This window comes from Cucurbita maxima, unplaced genomic scaffold, assembly GCF_002738345.1.
Source record: "Cucurbita maxima cultivar Rimu unplaced genomic scaffold, Cmax_1.0 Cma_Scf00022, whole genome shotgun sequence".
Classification (NCBI taxonomy): Eukaryota; Viridiplantae; Streptophyta; class Magnoliopsida; order Cucurbitales; family Cucurbitaceae; genus Cucurbita; species Cucurbita maxima.
Genome location: NW_019272038.1, coordinates 4,013,800 through 4,037,504, shown reverse-complemented (window position 1 = coordinate 4,037,504; position 23,705 = coordinate 4,013,800). Strand labels below are relative to the sequence as shown.

Genomic DNA, 23,705 nt, shown 5'->3' with positions numbered 1-23,705 from the left:
AAAAAAAAAAAAAAAAAAAAAAAAAAAAAAAAAAAAAAAAAAATGACAAAATTGTAACGACCTAGATTTACTACTAGCAGATATTGTCCTCTTTGGACTTTTCCTTTCGAGCTTCTCCTCAAGGCTTTAAAACGCGTCTGCTTGGGAAAAGTTTCCACGCCTCATAAGGGTGATTTGTTCATCTCCCCAACTAATGTGGGACATCACAAAAATTTTATCCAATTTAAAAACAAACCACACTACATTTAAAAGACAAATTAAAAAATATTACAAATTATAGTGTTGTTTCAAAGTATATAACAAAACGGCACCATAGAACAAGATTAAAATTTAAAGGATCACAACCTTTTTGTTCTTCAAACTTAGTTAGCTTACATTGCCATGGAGGTAAATCACCAAAATTTGAACGAGTTCATATAAAGCTTGACACGGACAAGTTCACAAAGAACCACATGTTTATTAATTGTCGTGCACACAAGAAGTGATATTCAAGCTTTTGCTCAGTAAAGATTCAAGATCAGAGGAGTGAATTCTCAAGGTATGTTAAAGGTGATCTTGAATAGAATGAACTCTTCATCCTCATAGTAAAAGCATCGAAAATTGAATTATTTTTTTAAGAATTAAAACAAAACCTTTAATATAAGAGTAAAACTTTTACCTTTGTAGAAATCGTTGGTTGCATGTCTCTTAATTGTGTTCCAAAAGTGCAAAAGTTCATCCACAAAGTCTTCTTTTCTATGACTTGAATACAACAAGTTCAAGACTTGGAGAATGAAAATTGTTCACTTGTTGCAGTCAAAATGATGTTTTACCCATGTAATTACATCTTTTGCCTTAAGTTCCACTAATTCTCGAAAGAATATTTTGTTTATAATTCAATCATAAACTAAGTCACTCTCGAGCCAACGAGCGGGCAAGGTACCATTGTTCTAGTCCTCAAACTAGCCAGCAAACACATAAAAATAAAAATAAAAAGAAATTTCGTCAAAGTAAGTAGAGGGGCGAAGAGGTCATTTTGCCCCTTAGCCCATTAGGAGGGTCTTGAGTGGCCTTGACATAATATCAACCAAAGAAAAAAGTGAGAGAAAATTGAGAGAAGTGGAAGATAGATGGAAGAAGGGGCCGAAAAACTCATGGAAAACTACCGTCGAAATTCATTCTAGCCAAGACCGTGACACGAGGAGTCTTTCTTAGAAGAAAAGAGAGGTTTAGAGTGGCTAGAGTTCCATATTTCACTATGAACCGATAAGCTAACCGAGGTAATGTCTTGAGTAATCTTTCACAGTTTTGCTTCAGATTTGAGACCTTCTTTTGTGAATCGAGGCCTGAAATTTTGATATATTTATCTCGGGAAGATACTTCACAAGGTTCATAAAGAAACATAGCTGAAATTCTGGTCAGAAGGTGGAGTTCCGAGAGTTCTTCCAACAGTAGTAAGGAAGTGATCAAACCATAACTTAGTCAGTGATGGTGTGAAAAATTAAAGAAAAATATAAGGACAAAGTTTGTATTACAATCTACAACTTTATTAACGAAATCGAATCGATTTAAATGCTAGATTAAAAGATATGTAAAAAAAGGAAAATCGGAAAAACTAATCGAATTCGGGTTTTCGTCTGCCAAGAGGAGAGAACTGATTCCAGCGAGCCACATGTCAATCAGCAGAGGAGAAACACATTGGACAGGCAAGGGACACGTGTCAAGGCTTGCATGGAGCAACGCTGAGGTGCGGTGTGGAGCGACGTGGCTTCATCCTAATGATGACATGTGGCCTTTACAACCCTATTCGACCCGTCACCTGCCAATCGTCTCGATACGATTCGCAACCCGTTGAACTGGCCAACTCGTGGTCTAACCCGAGCGACTCGAATCGCCTAACCCGAACCGATTTGCAACTGGCAAATTCCCCGCACGTGAATCCTATAAGTAGAACTTTCTCCGACGCGTGAAAGTCTTTTATGTGAATTTGGACCTAATTGAAGAAAATCATTTCTTTTGGACACCCTATTTATGAATAAACAAACGAAAGGGCACACATCAATCGTGTAAGTCACCACACATAATTTAAGAAGAAATACTTGCAGAAATCGCTTGGATTGCATGCATGCTAATAAAATTACCGAATAGTTTTTCCATTATATAAATTTAGGTAGTATGGGTTATCAAAAATATGTATGCATAATGTGATGAATTGAAAGAATCGTCTGTTTAATGCCATCATGTTTTATTTCCACTGTAATTATGTGTGTTATATGCCAAAAGGAGGATGGAAAATTGTAATATGTGCTCCAGGTACTTGATAGATAACATCGCCGTGTTAAGCATATGATGATTCTAGATAATTATTGTGTGCACACCCATTTAATTTTAATGAACCAATATCATGTTAAGACATGTGGTTAGGTTGACTAGTTACTAAATTTAGGTATGACCTTTACCCTATAGTCTAAATGACCACAATATCTTACAAACTTAATAGTTGTTCTTAGGCTTCAAATTGTGTGAATGGTATCAACAGCTTGGTAAGAGACTAGAGGTTTCTTATCAAAACCCAACTGTTCCTAGTTGTTTCGCATGGGAAACAAGAGACTCACATCTTACAGTCCATTAGCTGGATGGGATAAGAGAGGGATCGTTCCCCCAATGAGGTTGACTTTATAGACTTAAGAGGTTTCAGTTCATCCCAGATAAGACACCATATAGTCTCATATGAACCATGCAAGAGGTAGCACCTTACAAGAATCACCATTCATTCACAACTTGGCATAAGGAATTTCCAAGGTGTAAAATGAAAGCATGGAGACCCCAATAAGAAGTTGTGGGAATCTGTTACTCCTAGAACCCGATGAGAGCCTAGAATAGGTGGCTTACTGTGTATAACTTTTATACTCATCCCTATTTTTCTTTCCTTTTCAGGTATTTGCAGGTTGCCGGTCGAGGTGAAGGAAGGCCCTAGAGTTATGCAGTCATAGAGGGAGTCATTCCGGGTGTCGGGCCATTTTTACATTTTGGAGTTTTGTTAATTTTCTTTTATATTTGTATTTCCTTTGTAATATTTGAAACAATAGACTTCTCTTTTTTCTTTTTCTTTTTAATTTAATTTTAATATGTTATTCTACCTTTTATTTTATTTTTATTTCTTTTCTCTTTCATCGTTTTAGTCATGGTCCGAGTTTCGAACCTTCAAAAATTGGGTCGTGACAAATTGGTATCAAAGCAATCAAGACATGCCTCACCCTGACCAAGTATGCAGTCTAACCTTGTTTAGTAGTTTATGATATGTTGTAAGGCCGATAAAAACTTGATGTTTGTCTTGGATTACGTGGTAGCTAATGATTATGTCTCAGGGTGTTAAATAGTGAACGTTTACTCTATATGTCGATGCAAGATTCGATTTATTGCGTTTTGATACTTGATACGTTGATGAGTTCAAGAGGGGTCATGTGATAACTTACAGGTCTTGGAACGGAGTAGTGACATTGCAGAGTTCGTGATGTCTAACCCATAGAGATTGGACATGAGACATCTTAAGGCCTAGTTCGAGATAAATATACCTATGACCTAGTTTGTGACGCTAGGCGATTGTGCAACAAAGTGATTCCCTTAGTAAAAGCCTCATAGGGTAATCATCGTGATGAAGAGACAGAGGAGAGTTTGTAACGCATAAAAAAAGAAATTTTGGTCAAAGTCAACAGAGGGACAAAGGAGTCATTTTTCCCTTAGCCCATTATGGGGCGTTGACAAAATACGTGAAAAATAAAGAAAAGGTGAGAGAAAGTTGAGAGGAGTGGAAGAGAGACAGAAGAAGGGGCGCTAAAAAACTCATCGAAAACTACTGTCGGAGTTCATTTTGGCCAGGACCGTGACACGAGGATTCTTTCTTGGAAGGAAAGAGAGGATTCGAGCGGCTAGAGTGGCTAGAGTTCCATATTGCGCCAAGAACCGAGAGGCTCTACGAGGTAAGATCTTGAGTAATATTTCATCTTGGAAAAATTTGTTGAAATAAAAATCGTTGTAATACCAATTTGTTGAAGAAAAAAAAGTCGCTCCGATACCAACCACAAAATAAAACGCTCGTTCCATATTGCGCCAATAACCGAGAAGCTCCACGAGGTAAGATCCTGAGTAATATTTCATCTTGGAAAGATTTGTTGAAATAGAAATCAATATAATACCAATTTGTTCGAAAAAAATAAAAAATAAAACCACTCCAATAGCAACCACAAAGACACAAAGAAGTTCTTACAATCCTATTACACAATAACTCAGACAATAAATTGATTTACAAGAACACTATCTCATTCTTCTCTCTCTGAGTTATTTTTAGTAAGTTTAGCCGTAACTTCCTCCCGAACCACTTTTATATTTGAGATCCCTTTTCCTTCTCATGAGCCTTTTATTCTCTCAAATTTAGTAAGGGTCTTTTTCACCAAATAACAAAAAAAAAAAATAAATCATAATCATTTGCATTTAAATTTATTTCTTAACAAAACTACTCGTAAACTTAAATGGTTCTACTTAATGATTCCTCCTGGACCGTTTTAGTTTTCTCGATCTCAGTAGTGATTTCTTCAATTTTCCCTTCTTTTCCTCGAGCGAAAAAATGGGATTGTTTTTCTCTGGTGAGACTTCATTTGGATTTTCTCGAGAACAACTCATCTAGTGGGCACCGACTCTCTCTGGTGGGACTTCATTTGGATTTTCTCGAGAACAACTCATTTGCGGCACCGACTCTTCATTTCTCCCGTTCTCAACCACGCTGGACTTAGATGTCATAGCTTCTTTCATTTTACTCAATTCCCTGCAAGTCCACAACTACATTTTCCACTCTCATATTTGCTTACTCTATTTCACCTTTATCACGAGTGATTATCTTAATCGTGCATAGTAAACTCACTGCCTCCTGTTGGACTCGATTCTCTCATCTTTTCGGTTGACAACTTTTTACCTTTCACCTTCAAATTCTCTGTCTCTTGCCTTTTCTCATTCTTTTCCATTTCAATCCTTTTCTTTCTCAAATCTCCTATTTCCTCAAACAACCCATCAGAATTAACCTTAATTTCATCTCTCTCACAACAAACCTTCATTCATTTCTCCCTTTCTTCCTAACTTTCAACACAAGCCCATTATTTTCAATCTTTTAATCTCATCTCCACATTATTCAATCTCACTCTCAACTAACCTATAAATCCTATCTCCCACTCCATCCATTTGTCTCTGTCTCTTCTCGTCGGCATTCTTCTTCTCTTCTCGTGTGTCTCCTTCAAAAATTTCTCGTTAAGCGATTTCAACGTCTGCAACTGAGACTTCTTCACAGATTTATCCACGACAGCTTATTCTTACGTAGAGTATTTTTCCATCCTTTATCGACGTCTTCATCTGAAGCGCTTGATCGAGTGGCTCCTCCTTCTTTTTCTTGCGTTGCTCATGTGCCTCGAGAGAACCGGCAAGTTCATCGACTATGAACTTCGTCAGGTCCTTCGACTCTTCTATGGCACACACAACATTCTCGAAGTCGTCTGTTAACAACCTTAAGATTTTCTCCACAACCCGCAGAGTCTGGAGATGCACCTGCTTGACTCAGTAGATTCCTTTGAACACCTTTTTCAGAGTGTCCCATGCTTCTTTTGAAGTAGTTTCCCTTGCAATCTTTTCAAAGTCTGACTCGTCAACAGCTTGTTTCAAAGCCTGACTCGTCAACAGCTTGTATCAAAGCCTGAGTCGTCAACAGCTTGTTTCAAAGCCTGACTCGCCAACAGCTTGTTTCAAAGCCTGACTCGCCAACAGCTTGTTTCAAAGCCTGACTCGTCAATAGCTTGAAATAGCATGTATAATGTTGTCGTATCCTTTGACCATAATTTCTTCAGCGCCTTGCTTTGTGCCACCGTATAACCCATGGTATCAATCGGTTCTTCGAAACCATCTTTGACCACCTCCCATGCGTCTTGTGAACCGAGAAGAGCCTTCATTTGGATGCTTCAATTCTCGTAGTTCGTCTTCGTCAATCGTGGTAGCGGCATTTGTCCCATCACGTTCGCCATCGGCTCTGATACCAATTTGTTGAAATAGAAATCACTCTGATACCAATTTGTTGAAATATAAAGCCGCTCTGATACCAACCACGAAATAAAACGCTCACTAGTTTGTCTTCGTCAATCATGGAAGTGGCATTTGTCCCATCACGTTCGCCATCGGCTCTGATACCAATTTGTTGAAATAGAGATCGCTCTGATACCAACTTGTTGAAATATAAAGTCGCTCCGATACCAACCACGAAATAAAATGCTCGCTCTGAATCTAACTCATTTAGATAACTCTCACGACACTTTAGAAGGGGTGTCGGAAGGGGAGAGAGACAAGAAGGCAAAGAAGTTTCTCAAAAGGTTATTACACAATAACTCAGACAATAAATTGTTCTATGCTTCTCTTTTCTCTCTTGTTCGTTTATCTCTGCACATTTTACAACAATACAATTGAGTGTTCTTATAGTTTTTTTTAGGGTAAGTTTAGCCGTAACTGCCTTTCACTCTCTGTCTCTCGTAAGCCCTTTTCCTTAGCCCTCACTTTTCTCTCTCCCATAAATCCTTTGTGAGATAAAACCTGAGTTTTTACAGTTTTTCCTTATTCACACGATTTCAGAATATCTCCATTTGACCATTTGACAAAACACGTCGAATGGATCACCAAAATTTTAGACGGATTTAGTTGGCCACTCTCCAGCCATTTGTTCAGAATATTCAACTACCTGATTTAGAACCCAATCATAATTTCAGTCATTCTCTCTCTCTTTTTACGCATTTTTCTTCCCACAACCAATTTCCTTTTCTCTGAAAACAACGAGTGGTATCAGAGCCAAGTTGAAGCCATTGGTGTATATCATTGCAAAGGAGCCAACCTATCAACAAACAAGTTGAATAGCTTAAGTGGTTAGAGCATCGACCTAACAACACACAAGTCTCAAGTTCGAGTGGAAGAAATGCAAAGTGTAAAAAAAACACACACATTGTGGGGCCCATCTTGGACAGGCTCACTCACTCCAGACCATAATCCAAATCAATTTACGGTGAAGTACCTTGTCACCAAGCGGGAAGAAGGACTGCGGATTCGACGCTGGATGCCGATCACGATACTGATCTGGAGGCCAGGTACCGGAGGATGGACGACCTAGTAAGAGGAGGTGAACCACCTCGACTGAAAGTGTGCGAGCTCGAAGAAGTGGCCGAACTACATGCCATCAGTGCAAGATGAACCGAACACCTTCGCCGAAGCAGAAAAGAACCCGTGCTGGCTGAAGGCAATGCAGGAGGAGATGACATCCATCACCGAGAACCAGACGTGGAGTCTGGAGGATATGCCGCCGGGACACCAAGCCATAGGGCTCAAATGGGTCTTTAAACTGAAGCGCAACGAAAAATGAGAAGTTGTGAAGCACAAGGCCCGTCTGGTGGCAAAGGGCTACGTCCAGAAGCAAGAAGTGGACTTCGAAGAGGTATTTGCGCTAGTGGCAAGGTTAGAATCCGTTCGTTTCTTGCTGGCAATTGCGGCACATTACTCTTGGGAGGTTCACCATATGGGCGTAAAGTCTGCTTTCCCAATTGCGGCACATTACTCTTGGGAGGTTCACCATATGGGCGTAAAGTCTGCTTTCCTTAACGGAGAGCTGAAGGAGACCGTCTATGTCCGACAACCACCTGGCTTCCTGAACAATGACAAAGTACTGCGCCTGCACAAGGCACTCTACGGGCTTCGACAAGCTCCACGAGCCTAGAACGGAAAGCTCGACAGTAGCTTACTGTCACTGAAATTCAAACGTTGCGCCTCTGAGCATGGCATGTACACGCACGACCATGGCAAGAAGCGACTGATCGTGGGAGTGTACGTCGACGACCTCATAATCACCGGAGGTGATGTGGAAGTCCTTGGAAGGTTCAAGAAGGAGATGTCGAAAAACTTCGAGATGAGCGATCTCGGCGTGCTTAGCTACTAGAGAGGAGCATCTAGTGGCTGTCAAAAATCCCTGATAAAAAATCCAGTTTTGCATGAACGAAGCAAGCACATAGAAATCAGATTCCATTACATTCGAGAATGTGCAGATCGAGGGCTCATCAAGATTGATTACATCCGATCAGAGAAACAACTTGGAGACATTTTCACCAAATCCTTGGCGCGGGTGAAATTTGAAGAACTACGCTCAAAGATCGGAGTTCAAATAATAAGGTAGATATACTACAGGTTTTAGGAGGAGATTGTTAGATAAAACCTGAGTTTTTACAGTTTTCCTTATTCACACGATTTCAGAATATCTCTGTTTGACCATTTGACAAAACATGTCGAATGGATCACCAAAATTTGGCGCGGGTGAAATTTGAAGAACTACGCTCAAAGATCGGAGTTCAAATAATAAGGTAGATATACTACAGGTTTTAGGAGGAGATTGTTAGATAAAACCTGAGTTTTTACAGTTTTCCTTATTCACACGATTTCAGAATATCTCTGTTTGACCATTTGACAAAACATGTCGAATGGATCACCAAAATTTTAGACGTCAATTTTGTAGGGAGTGGCACAGATTTAGTTGATGACTCTCCAGCCATTTTTAGGATAATTTATATTTAAATAGGAAATTTGTTCATAATATTCAACTAAGTTGATTTGGAACGCAGTCATAATTTCAGCTATTCTCTCTCTTTTTACTCTTTTTTTCTTCCAACAACCAATTTCCTCTCCGCGAATTTCTCTGAAAACAATATCCTTTTCCCTCTCAAATTTTGTAAGGGTCTTTTTGACCCAATTCTAGTTTATTTCTTAACAAGATTCTCCACAGTATTTGCAAAAAAACCTACCCAAAATTCTAGTAAGAAGGTGTAGTTTTTCCAATGGTAAGAAAGTTAAAAAACCTATTTTGAATGCTCATAACTTAGTTTGTGATGCTGTGAAAAATTCAAAAAAAAATAAGGACGAAGTTTGTATTACAATCTACAACTTTGCTGAAGAAATCAAATAGATTTGAATTTGAGATTAAAAGATATGAAAATAAGAAAAATTAGAAAAACTAATCGGATTCGGGTTTTCATCTACCAGAAGAAGAGAGATGAATCTAGCGAGCCACGTGTCAACCGACGAGAGGAGAAACACGTCGAACAATCGTGGGACACGTGTCGAAGCTTACGTGGAGCAACACATTAGGTGCAGTGTGGAGCGACGTAACTCCATCCTGACGATGACACGCGACCTCTGCAACCCTATTCGACCTGTGACCTCCTAGTAGACCAGATTTGATTCACAGCCCATTGAACCAGCTGACATGCAGTCCAACCCGAGTGACCCGAATCACCTAACCCAAACCGATCCACAACTTGTGACTAAAGAAAACAGCCAGAGCGTGGCACTCACGCGTGAATCCTGCGAGTAGAACTTTCTTCAATGCGTGAAGGCGTGTGACCGACGTGTGTAAGCCCCTTTTCATTCTGTTCGACTTTTGTTTGCTCGATTTTTATCCTGATACCAAATCTATCTATATTTTTATGTGAATTAGGATCTCATTGAAGAAAATAATTTCTTTTGCACATCCTATTTGTGAATAAACCTTAAACGAAAGGGCATGCGTCAATCATGGTCACCACACAGAATTTAGGAAGAAATATTTAGGAATCGCTTGGATTGCATGCATGCTAGTAAAATTACACTAGGTGGATAGTTTTTCCATGAAATGAATTTAGGTAATGGGTTATCATTAATATGTATGCATAATGTGATGATCTGAAAGAATCCTATGTTTGATGCCATCACGCTTTATCCCGATTGTAATTATGTGTCTTATATGCTGAATGGAGGATGTGAATTTGTGATATGCACTCCAAGTGCTTGATGGATGTTATCGCCTCGATGAGCATGTGTGCTCATTTTGTATGAATTATGTATGATGATTTTAGATCATTATTATGTGCACACCCAGTTAATTTTAATGAACAACCATGTTAAGCTTAGGGACTTGTGTGATTAGGTTGACTAGTTGCTAAATTTTTATTATGTGCACACCCAGTTAATTTTAATGAACAACCGTGTTAAGATTACGCAAATGTGGTTAGGTTGACTAGTTACAAAACTTAGGCCTAACATTTATGGTATGAGTCTGACAGACCACCATGACTTACAAACTACCTTAAGAGTTGTTCTTAGGATGCAAGCTGTGTGAACGATATCAATAGTTTCATGGGAGACCAGGGGTTTTCAATAAAAACTCAACGGTTCCTAGCCATTTTGCATGAGAAACGAGAGACTCACGTAGTACAACCCATTAGTTGGATGGGATAAGGAAGGGGTCGTGCCCCCCATTGAGGTGACTTTACAGATGTCCTACATACAGCCAATGAGAATCCCATGGGAATATGTTACACCTAGAGCACGATGAGAACCAACAAGTAGGTGACTTACTGAGTTGTAAGAATCGTACCGCTGGCAATAAGTGAGGAGAGAGAAAGGCCAGTTGTACTATTCTTTTAGGGTTTAAAAAAAGGAAAGAAAAAGAAAAAGAAAAGAAAGGCGGGAGGGAGGAAGAGAGAAAAGAAGAAAGAAGAAAAAAAAAAAAAAAGAAGACAGAGGAAAGGGTAGAGCGGAGGAGATGAACGACAAAGCTTGAAGCGCTCGTCAGCAACGGTGGGCCGAACGGTTGAGGAAGGGAGAACGTCGGCGGTAAGTCCTAGTGGTGTGATTTTCGTTGTTATTTTCCAAAACCCTATTACATTTCACTGGATCGGTATACCTAGGTTATTTTCGAGGGAAGTTGGTGAGTCCTTGTGAAGAAGAAAGCATGGAGTGTTGAGAGGAAAGAAAGATCAAGAAGAAGGTGGGAAGAAGAGGCCGAAAATTGAGGGGGCATGACCTGACCCGACCCAACCCACCTGTTGAGAACTGAAAATCAATTTTTTTTCATTTCACACCATTTGATTCGTCTTTATTCAGATTTAGGTACTTAACTCACACATTCCATAATGCCTTATTATAGAAAAATTTCAAGCTTAATCAAGGGGACACTTGAAGACTGATAAAGTTTTGGGAAGTCTACAATCAGGTAAGTAACCATCTAGAGCAAGTTTTTAAGTAATTTCTTGTAGGAGTTGGTTTGGATTTGTGGCCAAACAATTTAGTACCGTATTTAGGAATGGATAAAGTTAGTTCACGAAGGTGGTACTTCGATAATGTGTGTGGTTGTACTTTGATTGTCATTATGGTTATATAGTTTCGTTGGCATGAGTGTGAAATTTCGTATAGGCGTATGGGATGCTATGTTTTTATGTTGAGCTAGATGGTTATTACGTGACTTAGCATGGCGACATGTTGTTGCCGTGGTTCTTTGTTAGGCATTGGGTGTGGGGCTTGGATAGCCCATTGTTATCCTTTGTGAGTTGGATCATTTATTAGGTGCTAGTTATCATAAGTTATGAAGCACATAGATGACCGTGTACCATTTTCGTAGTCACCCACAAGGGGTTGAGGGTAATCATAGTATATTACTGTGGAAACACGTCAGAGGTGCTTAGCTGGATGAGCCATGACTTTTTACTAATCCAGTCGAGCTGCATAGTGACAGGTAGTTACTGTTCCTAAGACAGGTAGTTTTACTGATCTGAGCCGACAAAGGCGTAAGACAGGTAGTGACTGACTAGGCCTAGCGAGGCACAGTGGTAGGTAGTTCCTGATCTTAGGAACAATTAAATGTTCCAGGCGCCACTAGGTCTCTGACTAGTGACTATTCGAGCACAAAACTTAGGATCCCATGAATAGGGCTAAGTTCGACAAGAACTTACGAGCAAGTTGCTTACTGGGTATTGTTTATATACTCATTCTGTGTTGTTGCTATTTTTCAGGAGAAAAGTAGATCTGGGTAGGTGGCAGGGACGTGTGGAGTCGTGCAGCTGCAAAAGGGGGCCCTTAGATTGAGTCATCTTCTCCCATGTCGTTTTGGTTATGATTTTGACGTTTTTAAAAAACCTGTGATATTTTGTAACCGTTTCTTTTTATGTGACTCCGCGGATTTTCGTTGTGTTTTGTAGTTTTTTTTTTTTTTTGAAATGTATCTCAGGCAACTTTTAACTTTTAGTCTTCTGTTCAAACTACTAGAAGTATTGAAAAGTTTTTTTTTGCACTTGAGTCCACGTGGCGACCCGTGATTCGATATTTTCGAAGATCGGTCGTTACATGAGTATAACTTTTATACTAAACCATGTTTTCCTTTCCTTTTCACGTGTTCGCAGGTTGCCGGTTTAGATGAACGAATGCTCTAGAGTTGTGCAATCACAGAGGGGATGGTTCTGGAGCATCAGTCTATTTTTACATTTTTTGAGTTTTGTTTTTCTTTTATATTTGTATTCCTTTTCTAATATTTGAAAGAACTAACTTCTTTTTTCTTTTAATTTAATTTTCTTTTATTTTATTTTTATTTGTTTTTGTTTTCTTCTCTTCAGTAACCATCCAAGTTTCGAAACCTAAAAAATCATGTTGTGAGATATTAGTTTAGCGGATTCCTATTTGGTCAAGTTCTTAAAATGGTAGCATATTCAATCTACTACAAAAGCTTTTCACCCATATAAATCAAAAGACAAGCCTCACATGCACCCGTTCATAACTCACTCAAGATTAAAATCAAGGCGCATAGGATCATCTTCTGAAATATTAAACTTTTCAATTAACAAATTTATAAAGAGAGATTAAATATTTCATAGTCGAGTCTCATACAAACTCATTAAATAGGATACCCCCACTCATATCTTTCCACATGAGCGATTTAGATCAAATGATTTGTAACAATTAAAAAGGTCGTATCTATAGTGTTACTAGGATAGACACCCAACCTTATTCATATACTATTGACTCTTTAGGTTATTAATTGAATATGATCCTCGTGTATGTTAACCACGTACTATTCAAGATTATATTAATAACTTTGGATTTTTCATATCATGGATAATATTAAATTGTAAACAAAATATTTAAAATTATTATTAAATTAATTACGATGCTTTATGACATAAATCTCAATAGATCTTAGCCTAGAAGTTGAAAAAGCTAGTCAACCATAGGGCTTAGGCTCTGTTAGCCAGTGTGACAAATGTACGGGACATAGAAAGAAAGGTAACCTCGGTGCCCATAGTGCAAGAGTTTGATGATGTTTATAGTTTTGTAATTTAGCTCGAGCCATGAACAATCCCTATCTTGAGGGCACCATACAGGATGTCCCACGCCGAGTTGAAGAAACTCGAGTAGTTGTAGAATCTATTGGATAATAGGTTCGTATGATTGAATATGTTGTCCTAAGGAGCCCAATACTGTTCTTGAGAGGAGTGAACAACCTAACTAAAGAACAAGTATCTATTGCCAGCTAACAATGACCTATTTGATTAGTTACAAGGAGCTTCAATATTCATAATACTTGTGATCTAGGTATCATCGGTTGAGGATCATAGAGGAAGATATACCCGAGACCACATTCAAAAACAAATATAAGTTTTATTACTTTTCGATAATGCTCTTTAGATTGACTAATACTCACAATATTTATGGAATTGATGAACATGGTGTTCAAGGACTTTCTCAACACGTTCGTGATATTGTTCAGCAGACATAGAATACACATGATAAGAACTTTTTATGCTAAGAGCGCATCTATTATATGTTAAGTTCTTGAAGTGCAAGTTTTAGCTTCCGGAGATGACTTTCCTTAGATACGTCATGTTGGGGTAGGGTATATTCGTGGATCTAGTGAAAGTAGAGGTAGTGATGATTTGGCCCCAACCACAAGAGGTTCATTTGATATTTCTCAAAGATCCTTGCAACATTGGCCTAGTTGACCGGGAAGGAGCTCAAGGAACAATAACCGACAATAACCGACAATAACCGTGATCACAGTTCTAGATGGTTTCAGAAACTTTGTGGCATATAGTGATGTAATGGAGAAGGGTTTAGGATGTGTGCTAATGCAAAATGACAAATGAGAGAATGAACTCTTCATCCGAAGCATTGTAAACAATTTTAGTTTTATTAAAAATTAATATGAGAATAAGAACTCCACCTTTATAGAAATTGCAACTTGCAAACTTCCTCGATGGATTCCAACCATACAGAAGTTCTTCACATTCCACGATATCTTACTTGGTATGATTTGAACACAAGGTCCAGGCTTGTGGGAGCCTAACCACATTCAACAAGATTTTTTCTACCATGACTTAAACACACGGCAAAATCTTGTAGGTGTCTCTTAAAAGAAATCACAAAGGGATTAGAGAAGGAGAATTTCAAAAGAATTCTCAACCCGAGAAAGAGAGAATATTAGAAACTATTGAATCATCTTTGTCAAATAATATATTTAAACCTCTAATATATTAGGGTTTAATATGGATTTAAATGTTATAATATATATATTTTTTATTTATTTAGGGTCTCTAAATACATTAATTGTCCTAATATTTAATATATCAAATACAATAAATACATTTTTCTATTTTAATATATCTAATATATATATATATAACATCAGAAAGTCATCATATAACATCATCACATTATTATCTAACGTCATCACATCACATAACGTCAGCACATCATCATATAACGTCATCACATCATCATATAACATTATCACATCGTCATATAATATAAAGCATAAATGACACGTGTAAGAGCCACTGGGCACGTGTCATTATAATAAAACAAGTCTTCTGACCGATCCGATAGTAAAGTCACTTACTTTGTTGGCCTAGGTCGTAGTTACTACAACCTTTGATGCTAGCTTAATATTGCTCTCTGAAATTTAATTCGAGTCCAACAGCATAAATTAGAATTCTACTATGAGAATTGGCTCACCTAGTTTTGCATAAAATAGTTTAAACTTACTTTTAATAACTTAAACTAGCTAAGCCCAATTTTGCATAAAATAGTTTAAACTTACTCCTAATAACTTAAACTAGCTAACTCTAATTTTGCATAAAATAATTTAAACGAGCTAAAAGATAGTCATGCTAACTTTAAAAGCTTACGAAAAATTGAAACAAGGAGGAAAGGGTTTAAGCATATCCCAAGTCAAATAAATCAAAATGTTGGCATTCAACCGTCAGAAAATGTATTCTCCGACTGGATTGAACTGTTCAAGTGGTATGCTAAAATGAAGTGAGGGACCTTCCTTTTATAGTGAAGGTCAACCCCCTCCTTCAAAGCTTTAAGAAATGATGATGATGATGCATGATAACATGACGATGTAAGATGTATGATGATGTGATGACTTAATATGACGTTATTCGATATTAAGATGATGTACATGTATTAAATGTCATGAGGCATTATAACAATGATTTTCTAAGACATAACCCTAGATAATATTAATGATGATGATCGTAGAAAGGTAAATGCATGCATGTTACTTAGAATAATATGTGGATGGGGATAGGGTTGCGTCATAAAGATGATTTAAAGATAAAAATATGATCTCAAGCATTTTGTGTGTACATATACATCGGATAACTTCTCCATTTATGATGATGAGTACGTACGCGTACACTATTATGATGATAATGATCATGACTCGCATGATACTCGGGGATCTAATGTCCTCCGGACGTCGCTACAGACAACTAGCTCAACTGTGATGAGTCCAAGGGGAGTACAAACCACCTGGAGACTCACACTCGCACGTGTGGGTCGTGTGTAGGAAAGTACTACACATCCAATTTTTTCCAGACTAGAAGCCACCTTTATGGTGGTTTTTAACGAAAGGTCCCTAGTCATGAGTTGCATGCATTTGCCTTCACTGACCCCAATAGTGGAGTCACTTACTGAGTGTTTCTTAAAATATTTCAGCAGTGTACTACTTTTATTTCATATTAAAGGCAAGACATCCATGTATGGGTGACACCGGCATCGTAAGTCAAGATCATGACACATGCGTAGGATAGTAGTATTTTATTTCTTAGACTTTAGGTTAGGATAGAGTGTTTTTACTTTAGGTTATTTATTTCATGTAGTATTTCATTATGTTGTTTTAAAAATGTTTTCGAACACGTAGGTCCATAACAATGTTTTATGATAAAATTTTAAATGTTTAATTCTGCATAAGAACATAAGTTATAAAGACGATAACGACTTTAGGTTAAGTAGAAATCTAGAGACATTGCACATATCGTAAGTAAAAACCCTTAGTTCAATTCAATCCAATCTAATTTTATAAAAAACCATGAACCAATCCAACGAAAGTTTTAATTTATTTGAACCCGACACAACCCAATTCAAATAAGTTCATAACCTTTCGGGTCAGATTTGACCATTGATTAGCTTTTAAGTGATAATTAGTTTTGTTTGATTGCAAGCATAAAACACAGATCAAATACCATATGGTCAAATCTCATTTTTGTCTGTACTAAAGAAAATATTAAATAAAGAATAAAACTTTAATTACACTGATAATTAAATAAAGGAATTAAAAATAACATAAAGTAATAATTATATGGTAAGCTAATAATAACGCATGCAAATAGTAACAAACGTTTTGTCCATTTCTTTAGAGTAATTACAATAAAAATTCAAAACTGAAGGACTTTTATCAAGCAACGACCAAACATATATATGGTAAGGTATTAATAAGAACTACGCGTACACATTTTGAATTGAAGATATCTTTTGGATCAATTTAAAATTTTGAATTGGTTAAGTGACTCGAACCATATAAATAAAGTTCACAATCCAATCTAACATAGCTCTCTATTTTCGAGTAGAGTTATCGGGTTGTTTTTTATTATTATTATTTACCGACAATACGTATTACATTTATAACTAAAACCTTACTCAAATATCAAATTCATTAGTAACATTAATTTTAAGGTTAAATATTTTTGTATTTTTGTAATAATCTTAAAAGTAGGGTAGTGTTGGATAAGGTTATAACCCTATTTTCAAGTTGCTTTAGTTGACCCAACAAAAAAAATGTCAACACGTGGACCAACCTGAATGTTTTGTTGTTCTATAAATTCAGCCTAACCTAATCCGAAAAAATAAAATTAACCCAACTCAACTTTTATAATATGGGTTGGATTGTTCGAGTTAGTTGAATTTTCAGATCATACTGTGAGATCCTACATCGATCGGAGAGAGGAATGAGCGTCAGTGAGAACACTGGACCCTAAAAGAAGATAGATTGTGAGATCCTACATCAATTGAAGAAAGAAACGAGTGTCACTAAGAACGCTGGCCCCAAAGGGAGTGGATTGTGAGATCTCATATCTGTTGGAGAAGAGAACGAAACATTTTTTATAAGGGTGTGAACCTTTCCCTGGTAGACGCGTTTTAAAACCGTGAAATTAATGGCTATACATAACGATTCAAAACGGATAATATCTGTTAACGGTGTGACAGAGATATATGTACTAAAAAAAATATATTTAGTTTTCCTTTATTCAAAATTTGAAGAAACGTTTTTTTTTTTTTTTTATTCCTTTGTCTTTTATAATAATAATAATAGTCAAACAAAAAAAAAAACAAACTGAAATTTCATTATTTTAGCCATGAAAGAAGGCTTTCTCTTGAAGCTAAAGGTTCTTTACATGGCAAGGTAATAAAGATACCCAACATTTCATTTCCCTTATTACAAATAAATCTTCAATTAAAAAGAAAATAACTTGAAATCCTTTACCTTTTGAACCAAACTCTAAACGAACAATTGGATAATCGGACGTTATAAGTATTTACGAGCTGAATTTCACAATATGATATCATTACGAAGGTTTGTTGCTCCATCATCTCATGCTACTATTTAAACTCGTAATTTTATTACGAAGCTGGTTCTTAACAAAAACCTACAAACCACTTCTGAAAGGTATGGTTGTTTGAGGCAACCATGTAGTTCCATTAATAAAATTCTCGACCGTAAACTTAGCAACGTCGGTTAAACTATGGAGTACATGGAAACCGGGCCAATCCACTCTTTGTGAAGTGTTAGCTCCTCCACCTCTATTATTGTATTCGCCATAATACAATAGGTTCACCGGCACTCCCAACCACTCTAACCATCCTTTAGGCTGGACAACATTGTCAAGAAATGACTCAACGAAAGCCACCATTGAATAAGCTCTCCAAGGCCGTCCAAGAAACACTAATACCTTATCCCTACTTGATGCTATCTCCGGCGACACCGTCACGGTGCAATTTTGAAAGACGAACCCGCTCTGTTCGTCTAAATTGGCTTTGGATTGTGCAGTCACCGTGCTCTGGATATCAACTAATCTAGCGTATATGTTACAGTCTTGAAACACAACGAGTCCATTTCCGAAAATGAAGTCAACTGTGCCGTAGATATCACACTCTTTGAAGAATTGGGGTACTGCTGCAGCATAGAGAGTGTCTTGATACCCCAAGAACACGCATTTATAGTAAGCTGTGTGTTTAGCTTGATCAAGAACAGCCACAGCTTGACCCATTTTTGGTCCGGCAGAGTTTTGAAATGTGAGGAACTTAGCCATGAAGTTTGCGCCATTTACAGCTGAAAATGGGTTTTGGGTTATAATTTTGAATAAGAAATTACAACAGCTCTGGCTCAGGCTCACGCCCACCCTACGAGATAGAAGATATTGTATTATACTAGTAGATATGCTATTAGAGATTGTCCTCTTTGAACTTTCTCTTTTAAGCTTCCCTTCCAGACTTTAAAACGCATCAGCTAAGGAAAGGTTTCCACATCCTTATAAAGGATGTTTCGTTCTCCTCCCAACCAATATGGGATAGCACAATTCACCCCACTTCTACCCCACTTCAGAGCCCAGCGGGACCCCCACTAAATCCACCCCTTTCGGGGCACAGCATCCTTATTGGCACACTGCCTCGTGTCTACCCCCTTCGGGAAACAACCTCCTTGCTGGCACATGGTCTGGTGTCTGGCTCTAATACCATTTGTAACAGTCCAGACCCACAGCTAGCAGATATTGTTTTTCTTTATCTTTCCCTTTCAGGTTTGCCCTCAAGGTTTAAAGCGCGTCCGCTAAGGAAAGGTTTCAACATCCTTATAAAGGTGTTTCGTTCTCCTCCCCAATCAAGGTGGGATATCACATGAATGAACAAAAATTACATGAATTGTAGCTTACTTAGAGTAGCTGAATTTGCCGTGGAGAATCCAGTGGCTTTGCTTCGATTATCAACGATGATCGTTGTGGAAGCATTGTCTCCAATCAACGAAATAAATGTTTTTTGAGATGGAATTTCGATATGTTCGTTATAGATTCCGGGTTTGATGTGAATGTAGAATCTGGTGGTGGTGAAGTTCGGTGCAGCGACTATGGCGTCACTGATTTTAACAAAGTTTCCCGTACCGTCTAAGGAAACGGTGGAATTGAAGTCAAAGGTACTAGAAAATTTAAGAAAATGAAGAAGTAGGATGGAGAGTGTGAAGAACATAACATGTTGGAATGCCATGATTGAGTTATAAGGGAGAGACAAGCTGATTGTTGAAACTAGAAGCGTTGTATTTATAGAGGTGAGTGACAATGGAAGCTAGTGTATGAGGATGGGCAGCTTGAACATTCATGGAGGGAAAAGAATTAAGTGTCATTACAAGTGTTAAAAAGATATTCAGTACCAAATATATTATATTTGATATTTTATTATAAGGCAAATATCTAATATTTGTTTTATTAATATAGGTATCTTTTTATTTATTTTTATTTTTATTTATTACTTTTTTCATATCCTTGTAATTTATTTGAGTATAAATAAGATAACTTTCACACTTACCGGATGGATTAATCAAACATTCTTATAAGGAAAAAAGGCTATAAAACATTTTCAATGAAGTATAGGTTACACACTTACAGCATGCAACTCATGATTAGAGATCTATCATTTAAAACCATCGTATAGGTGGTCTCTAGTCCGTATAAAATTGGATGTGTAGTACTTCGCTACACACGACCCACACGTGGGAGCGCGAGTCTCCAGGCGGTTCGCACCCCTTGGACCCATCATAGTTGGGCTAGCTATTTGTAATCAAACGTCTAAAGGTCAACAAACCCTTGAATATCATGCGAGGCATGATGATGATTATTATCATAGTGTATGTGTTCGTACTCATCATCATAAATGGGGAAATAACCCGATGTATATGAGCTCACAATATGCATTAGGTTCCTATAGTTTTCATCTTTAAATCATTCTTACGACACAACCCTATACATCATTCACACGATTTATCATCATTAACATTAATTAGGGTTGTGTCTTAGAAAATTCATTGTCATAATGCATCATGACATTTAATACATGCACATCATCTTAATACGGAATATTATCATATTAATTAATCTCATCATCATGCATTATTGTCATCGTATCATCATATCATCATCATCATGATGTTATCATATCATCGTTATCATTACATCATCATATTATCATACACTGAACTATAGCATTATCGTCTTGTGAGACCGAGTTCATGGCAGCAATTGAAGCATCGTATCAAGCATTGTAGCTAAAAAATTCGTCGAGGGAAGTGACTAGAAGTGTAAACGAATATATTTTTACGAATTATTTTTTAAATGAATATATTTTTATGTTAAAAATCAAGTTAATGAAATTTTAATTTGACAATTCTAGTACAAAATATAATTAATCATCTTAATTTCGTTTAGTTCATAAAGCAGCAAACTCTTAAATGTCCATCGATTAAATTTTAAGTCAAACCCCATTTTTGTCTGTACTAAAAAAAGTATTAAATAAAGAATAAAATTTTAATTACACTGATAATTAAATAAAGGAATTAAAAATAACATAAAGTAATAATTATATGGTAAGGTAATAATAATGCATGCAAATAGTAACAAACATTTTGTCCATTTCTTGGGAGTAAGTTCAATGAACAAACAAAATTCAAAACTAAAAGACTTCATCAAGCAACGACCAAACATATATATGGTAAGGTATTAATAAGAACTACGCGTACACGTTTTGAATTGAAGATATCTTTTGGATCAATTTAAAATTTTGAATTGGTTAAATGACCCGAACAATATAAATAAAGTTCACAATCCAATCTAACCCAACTCTCTATTTTCGTGTAGAGTTGTCAGGTTATTTTTTATTATTATTATTTACCGAGAATACATATTACATTTATAACTAAAATCTTACTAAATATCTGACGTGTACAAGTCAAACACATCACTAACATTAGTTTTAAGGTTAAATATTCTTAATCTTTGTAAGAATATTAAAAGTAAGGTAGTGTTGGGTAAAGTTATAACCCTATTTTTGGGTTGGTTTAGTTGACTCAACCAAAAAAATGTCAACATACGGGACGAACTTGAATCTTTGGTTGTTGTGTAAATTCAGCCTAACCCAACTTAAATTTTTTTTTTTTACCCAACTCAACTTTTATAGTATGGGTGGGATAGTTCGAGTTGGTCAAATTGGAGAGAGAAACGAGTGTTAGTGAGAACACTAGACCCAAAAAGGGGTGGATTGTAAAATCTCACATCGATTGGAGAGAGGAACAAGTGTCACCGAAGACCTTTTATAAGAGTGTGGAAACCTTTCTCTAGCAGAAGCGTTTTAAAACCGTGAGGCTGATGGCTATACGTGACGATTCAAAATAGACAATATCTACTAGGAGTGTGACAGATACCCACCTTTGTTCAAAATTTGAAGAAACTTTTCTTTTTTCTTTTGTCTTTTATAATACTAGTCAAACAAAAAAAACAACTGAAAGTTCATTATTTTTAGCCATGAAAGAAGGCGTTCTCTTGAAGCTAAAGGTTCCTTAGATGGCAAGGTAATAGAGAGAGCCAACATTTTCATTTCCCTTATCACAAATTAAACATGATTAAATCTTCAATTAAAAAGAAAATAGCATGTATAAATACACCTCTTATTCTCATTAGTGTTCTTCATAATACAAGATTAGATCAATATGAATCAGTCATTTGTTGTGTTCTTCACTTTTCTTCTTCTCTCTGCAGCAGCCAATCCTTTAGATCCAGAGATGAAAGCCGGAAGCGATTTGACTCGAGCCACGTGCGACCGAACCGGTGAGCTGAAAGATTTATGCATTTCTGTGATCGACTCTAACCCTCGCGAAGATTTGAAGTCAAATTTGATAGGTTTTCTCGCTATATTTATCAACGAAACTCTTCGTGTTGTCATCGATGATTATTCTTACCTTTTGAATCAAACTCTAAACGGGCAATTGGATAATCGAACGCTACAAGTATTTACAAGCTGCGTTTCGCAATATCAGATGAGCAAAGATTCATTACGAGTTTTATTGGAGGAATTATTAAAGCAACATAATGCAGATTTGAATATGGATTTGGGACAAATTGATAACTATTTAGCTCTTTGTGAGATGGAATTTGAAGGATTCACAGAAGAACCCTCAGCTTGGAAGGCTCGATATGATTATGTGAGCTCCCTCTTAATTCTTTCGTTGCGGATGACAAATCTCATTAAATGTAATCGTATCCATGTTTGTTAGGTACACCCACTTTTAATTTCAAGTATTTTTCGTGTTGGGCTTTTTTTTTTTTTTTTTTAATAATTATCTTTCCAACTCGTAATACTAATGTAATGAGTTTTTGAGGGAAAAGATCGTGAGTGTATCAGGAATACTATCTCTATTAGTACGAGATTTTAGTTTAAAAAACTAAAAGTAAAACATGAAAACGTATACTCATAGTATACTCATAGTACACAAAATGAAGATTCATTATTCCTATTAGTGGTATTAGAGCTCTAGAGAAGAGGAGCCATCTCGATAGTGTTGGATGGATAAATACATGTTTACGGGTAGGTTCAATGGTGTACTTTGTTCGAGGACTCCAGAGAAGAGGAGTTGTCTACGTAGTGCTAGACGGATAGATGACTGTTTAAGGGGATGCTAAGTGGTATACCGAGAGCTCTAGAGAAGAGGAATCATCTTAAATAGTGCTAGATGGATAAATGGTCGTTTAAGAAGAAAAATCAGGAGAGCTTATGTTCAAAGTGAATAATATGATCTTAAACTCGAAATGACAACATTGTCGCGTAATTTTATTTTGAAATTATTTCTTAATAAAACCTACAAACCAATTCCAAACGGTAGGTTGGTTTCTGACAATCATGTAGTTCCATTAATAACATTCTCCACAGTAAAATTTGCAACGAAAAAGAAGACCACGACACTCCAATAATGGGAGTGTCGAAATTCCTATAGGCCATACAAAAGAAAGTTGATCCAAAAGAAGTATTTGATAAAGGGTTATGTTTGTTGATGTCATAATCAATTCCCGGTCGAGTAAGAGCACTCTAGTAGATTAGGGATATGCTCTGTCATGACCCAATATTTTACTACGAGTTGTGACTCAAATCAATAATATTGTGAAGTGTGTATGCATAAAAACTCAAAAGAAGACATCAATTCAAAAATCAAGAAGGTTTTCAATACAAAGAATCAATTTGTGACCAATTTTTTACCGTGAAAACATAAAAGACAATGTGTACGAAAAGGAAAACTAGATTGACGCCCCGAGACATGCTTTCCTCTATGACGACCCACATCTCTCAACACGCTCTCTCTTGGCCTGACGTCTCACACACCTGAAAAAAGGAAGATACAACAAGGATGAGTATAACATTTAAACACCTACTTGTAGGATCTCATCGGATTCTAGACTTAACAAATAAACACGAGCTTCTCATTA

General features: G+C 36.8%; 1 protein-coding gene and 1 long non-coding RNA gene across 2 annotated transcripts; one reads left to right on the top strand and one right to left on the bottom strand.

Moving 5' to 3' along the window:
• The first annotated feature begins 10,556 nt into the window (after positions 1–10,556).
• LOC111496428 lies at positions 10,557–12,046 on the top strand. Its single transcript, XR_002720456.1, has 3 exons — positions 10,557–10,692; positions 10,767–11,071; positions 11,868–12,046. It is a non-coding gene; the product is annotated as an uncharacterized LOC111496428 (long non-coding RNA).
• Positions 12,047–17,717: 5,671 nt separating this feature from the next.
• LOC111496427 (probable pectinesterase/pectinesterase inhibitor 39) lies at positions 17,718–19,458 on the bottom strand. Its single transcript, XM_023146857.1, has 2 exons — positions 19,119–19,458; positions 17,718–18,520 (listed from the first exon to the last, which is right to left on the bottom strand). Exons 1-2 carry the CDS (start codon positions 19,444–19,446, stop codon positions 17,838–17,840), a joined length of 1,011 nt encoding a protein of 336 aa, XP_023002625.1. The 5' UTR covers positions 19,447–19,458; the 3' UTR covers positions 17,718–17,837.
• Between the last annotated feature and the right edge of the window lie 4,247 nt (positions 19,459–23,705).

Coding starts and splice junctions, on each gene's coding strand:
- LOC111496427 (XM_023146857.1), bottom strand. CDS start 19,446: ATGGCATTCCAACATGTTATGTTCTTCACACTCTCCATCCTACTTCTT. Junction 18,521..19,118: donor GGCAAATTCAGCTACTCTAA/GTAAGCTACAAT, acceptor ACCCATTTTCAG/CTGTAAATGGCGCAAACTTC.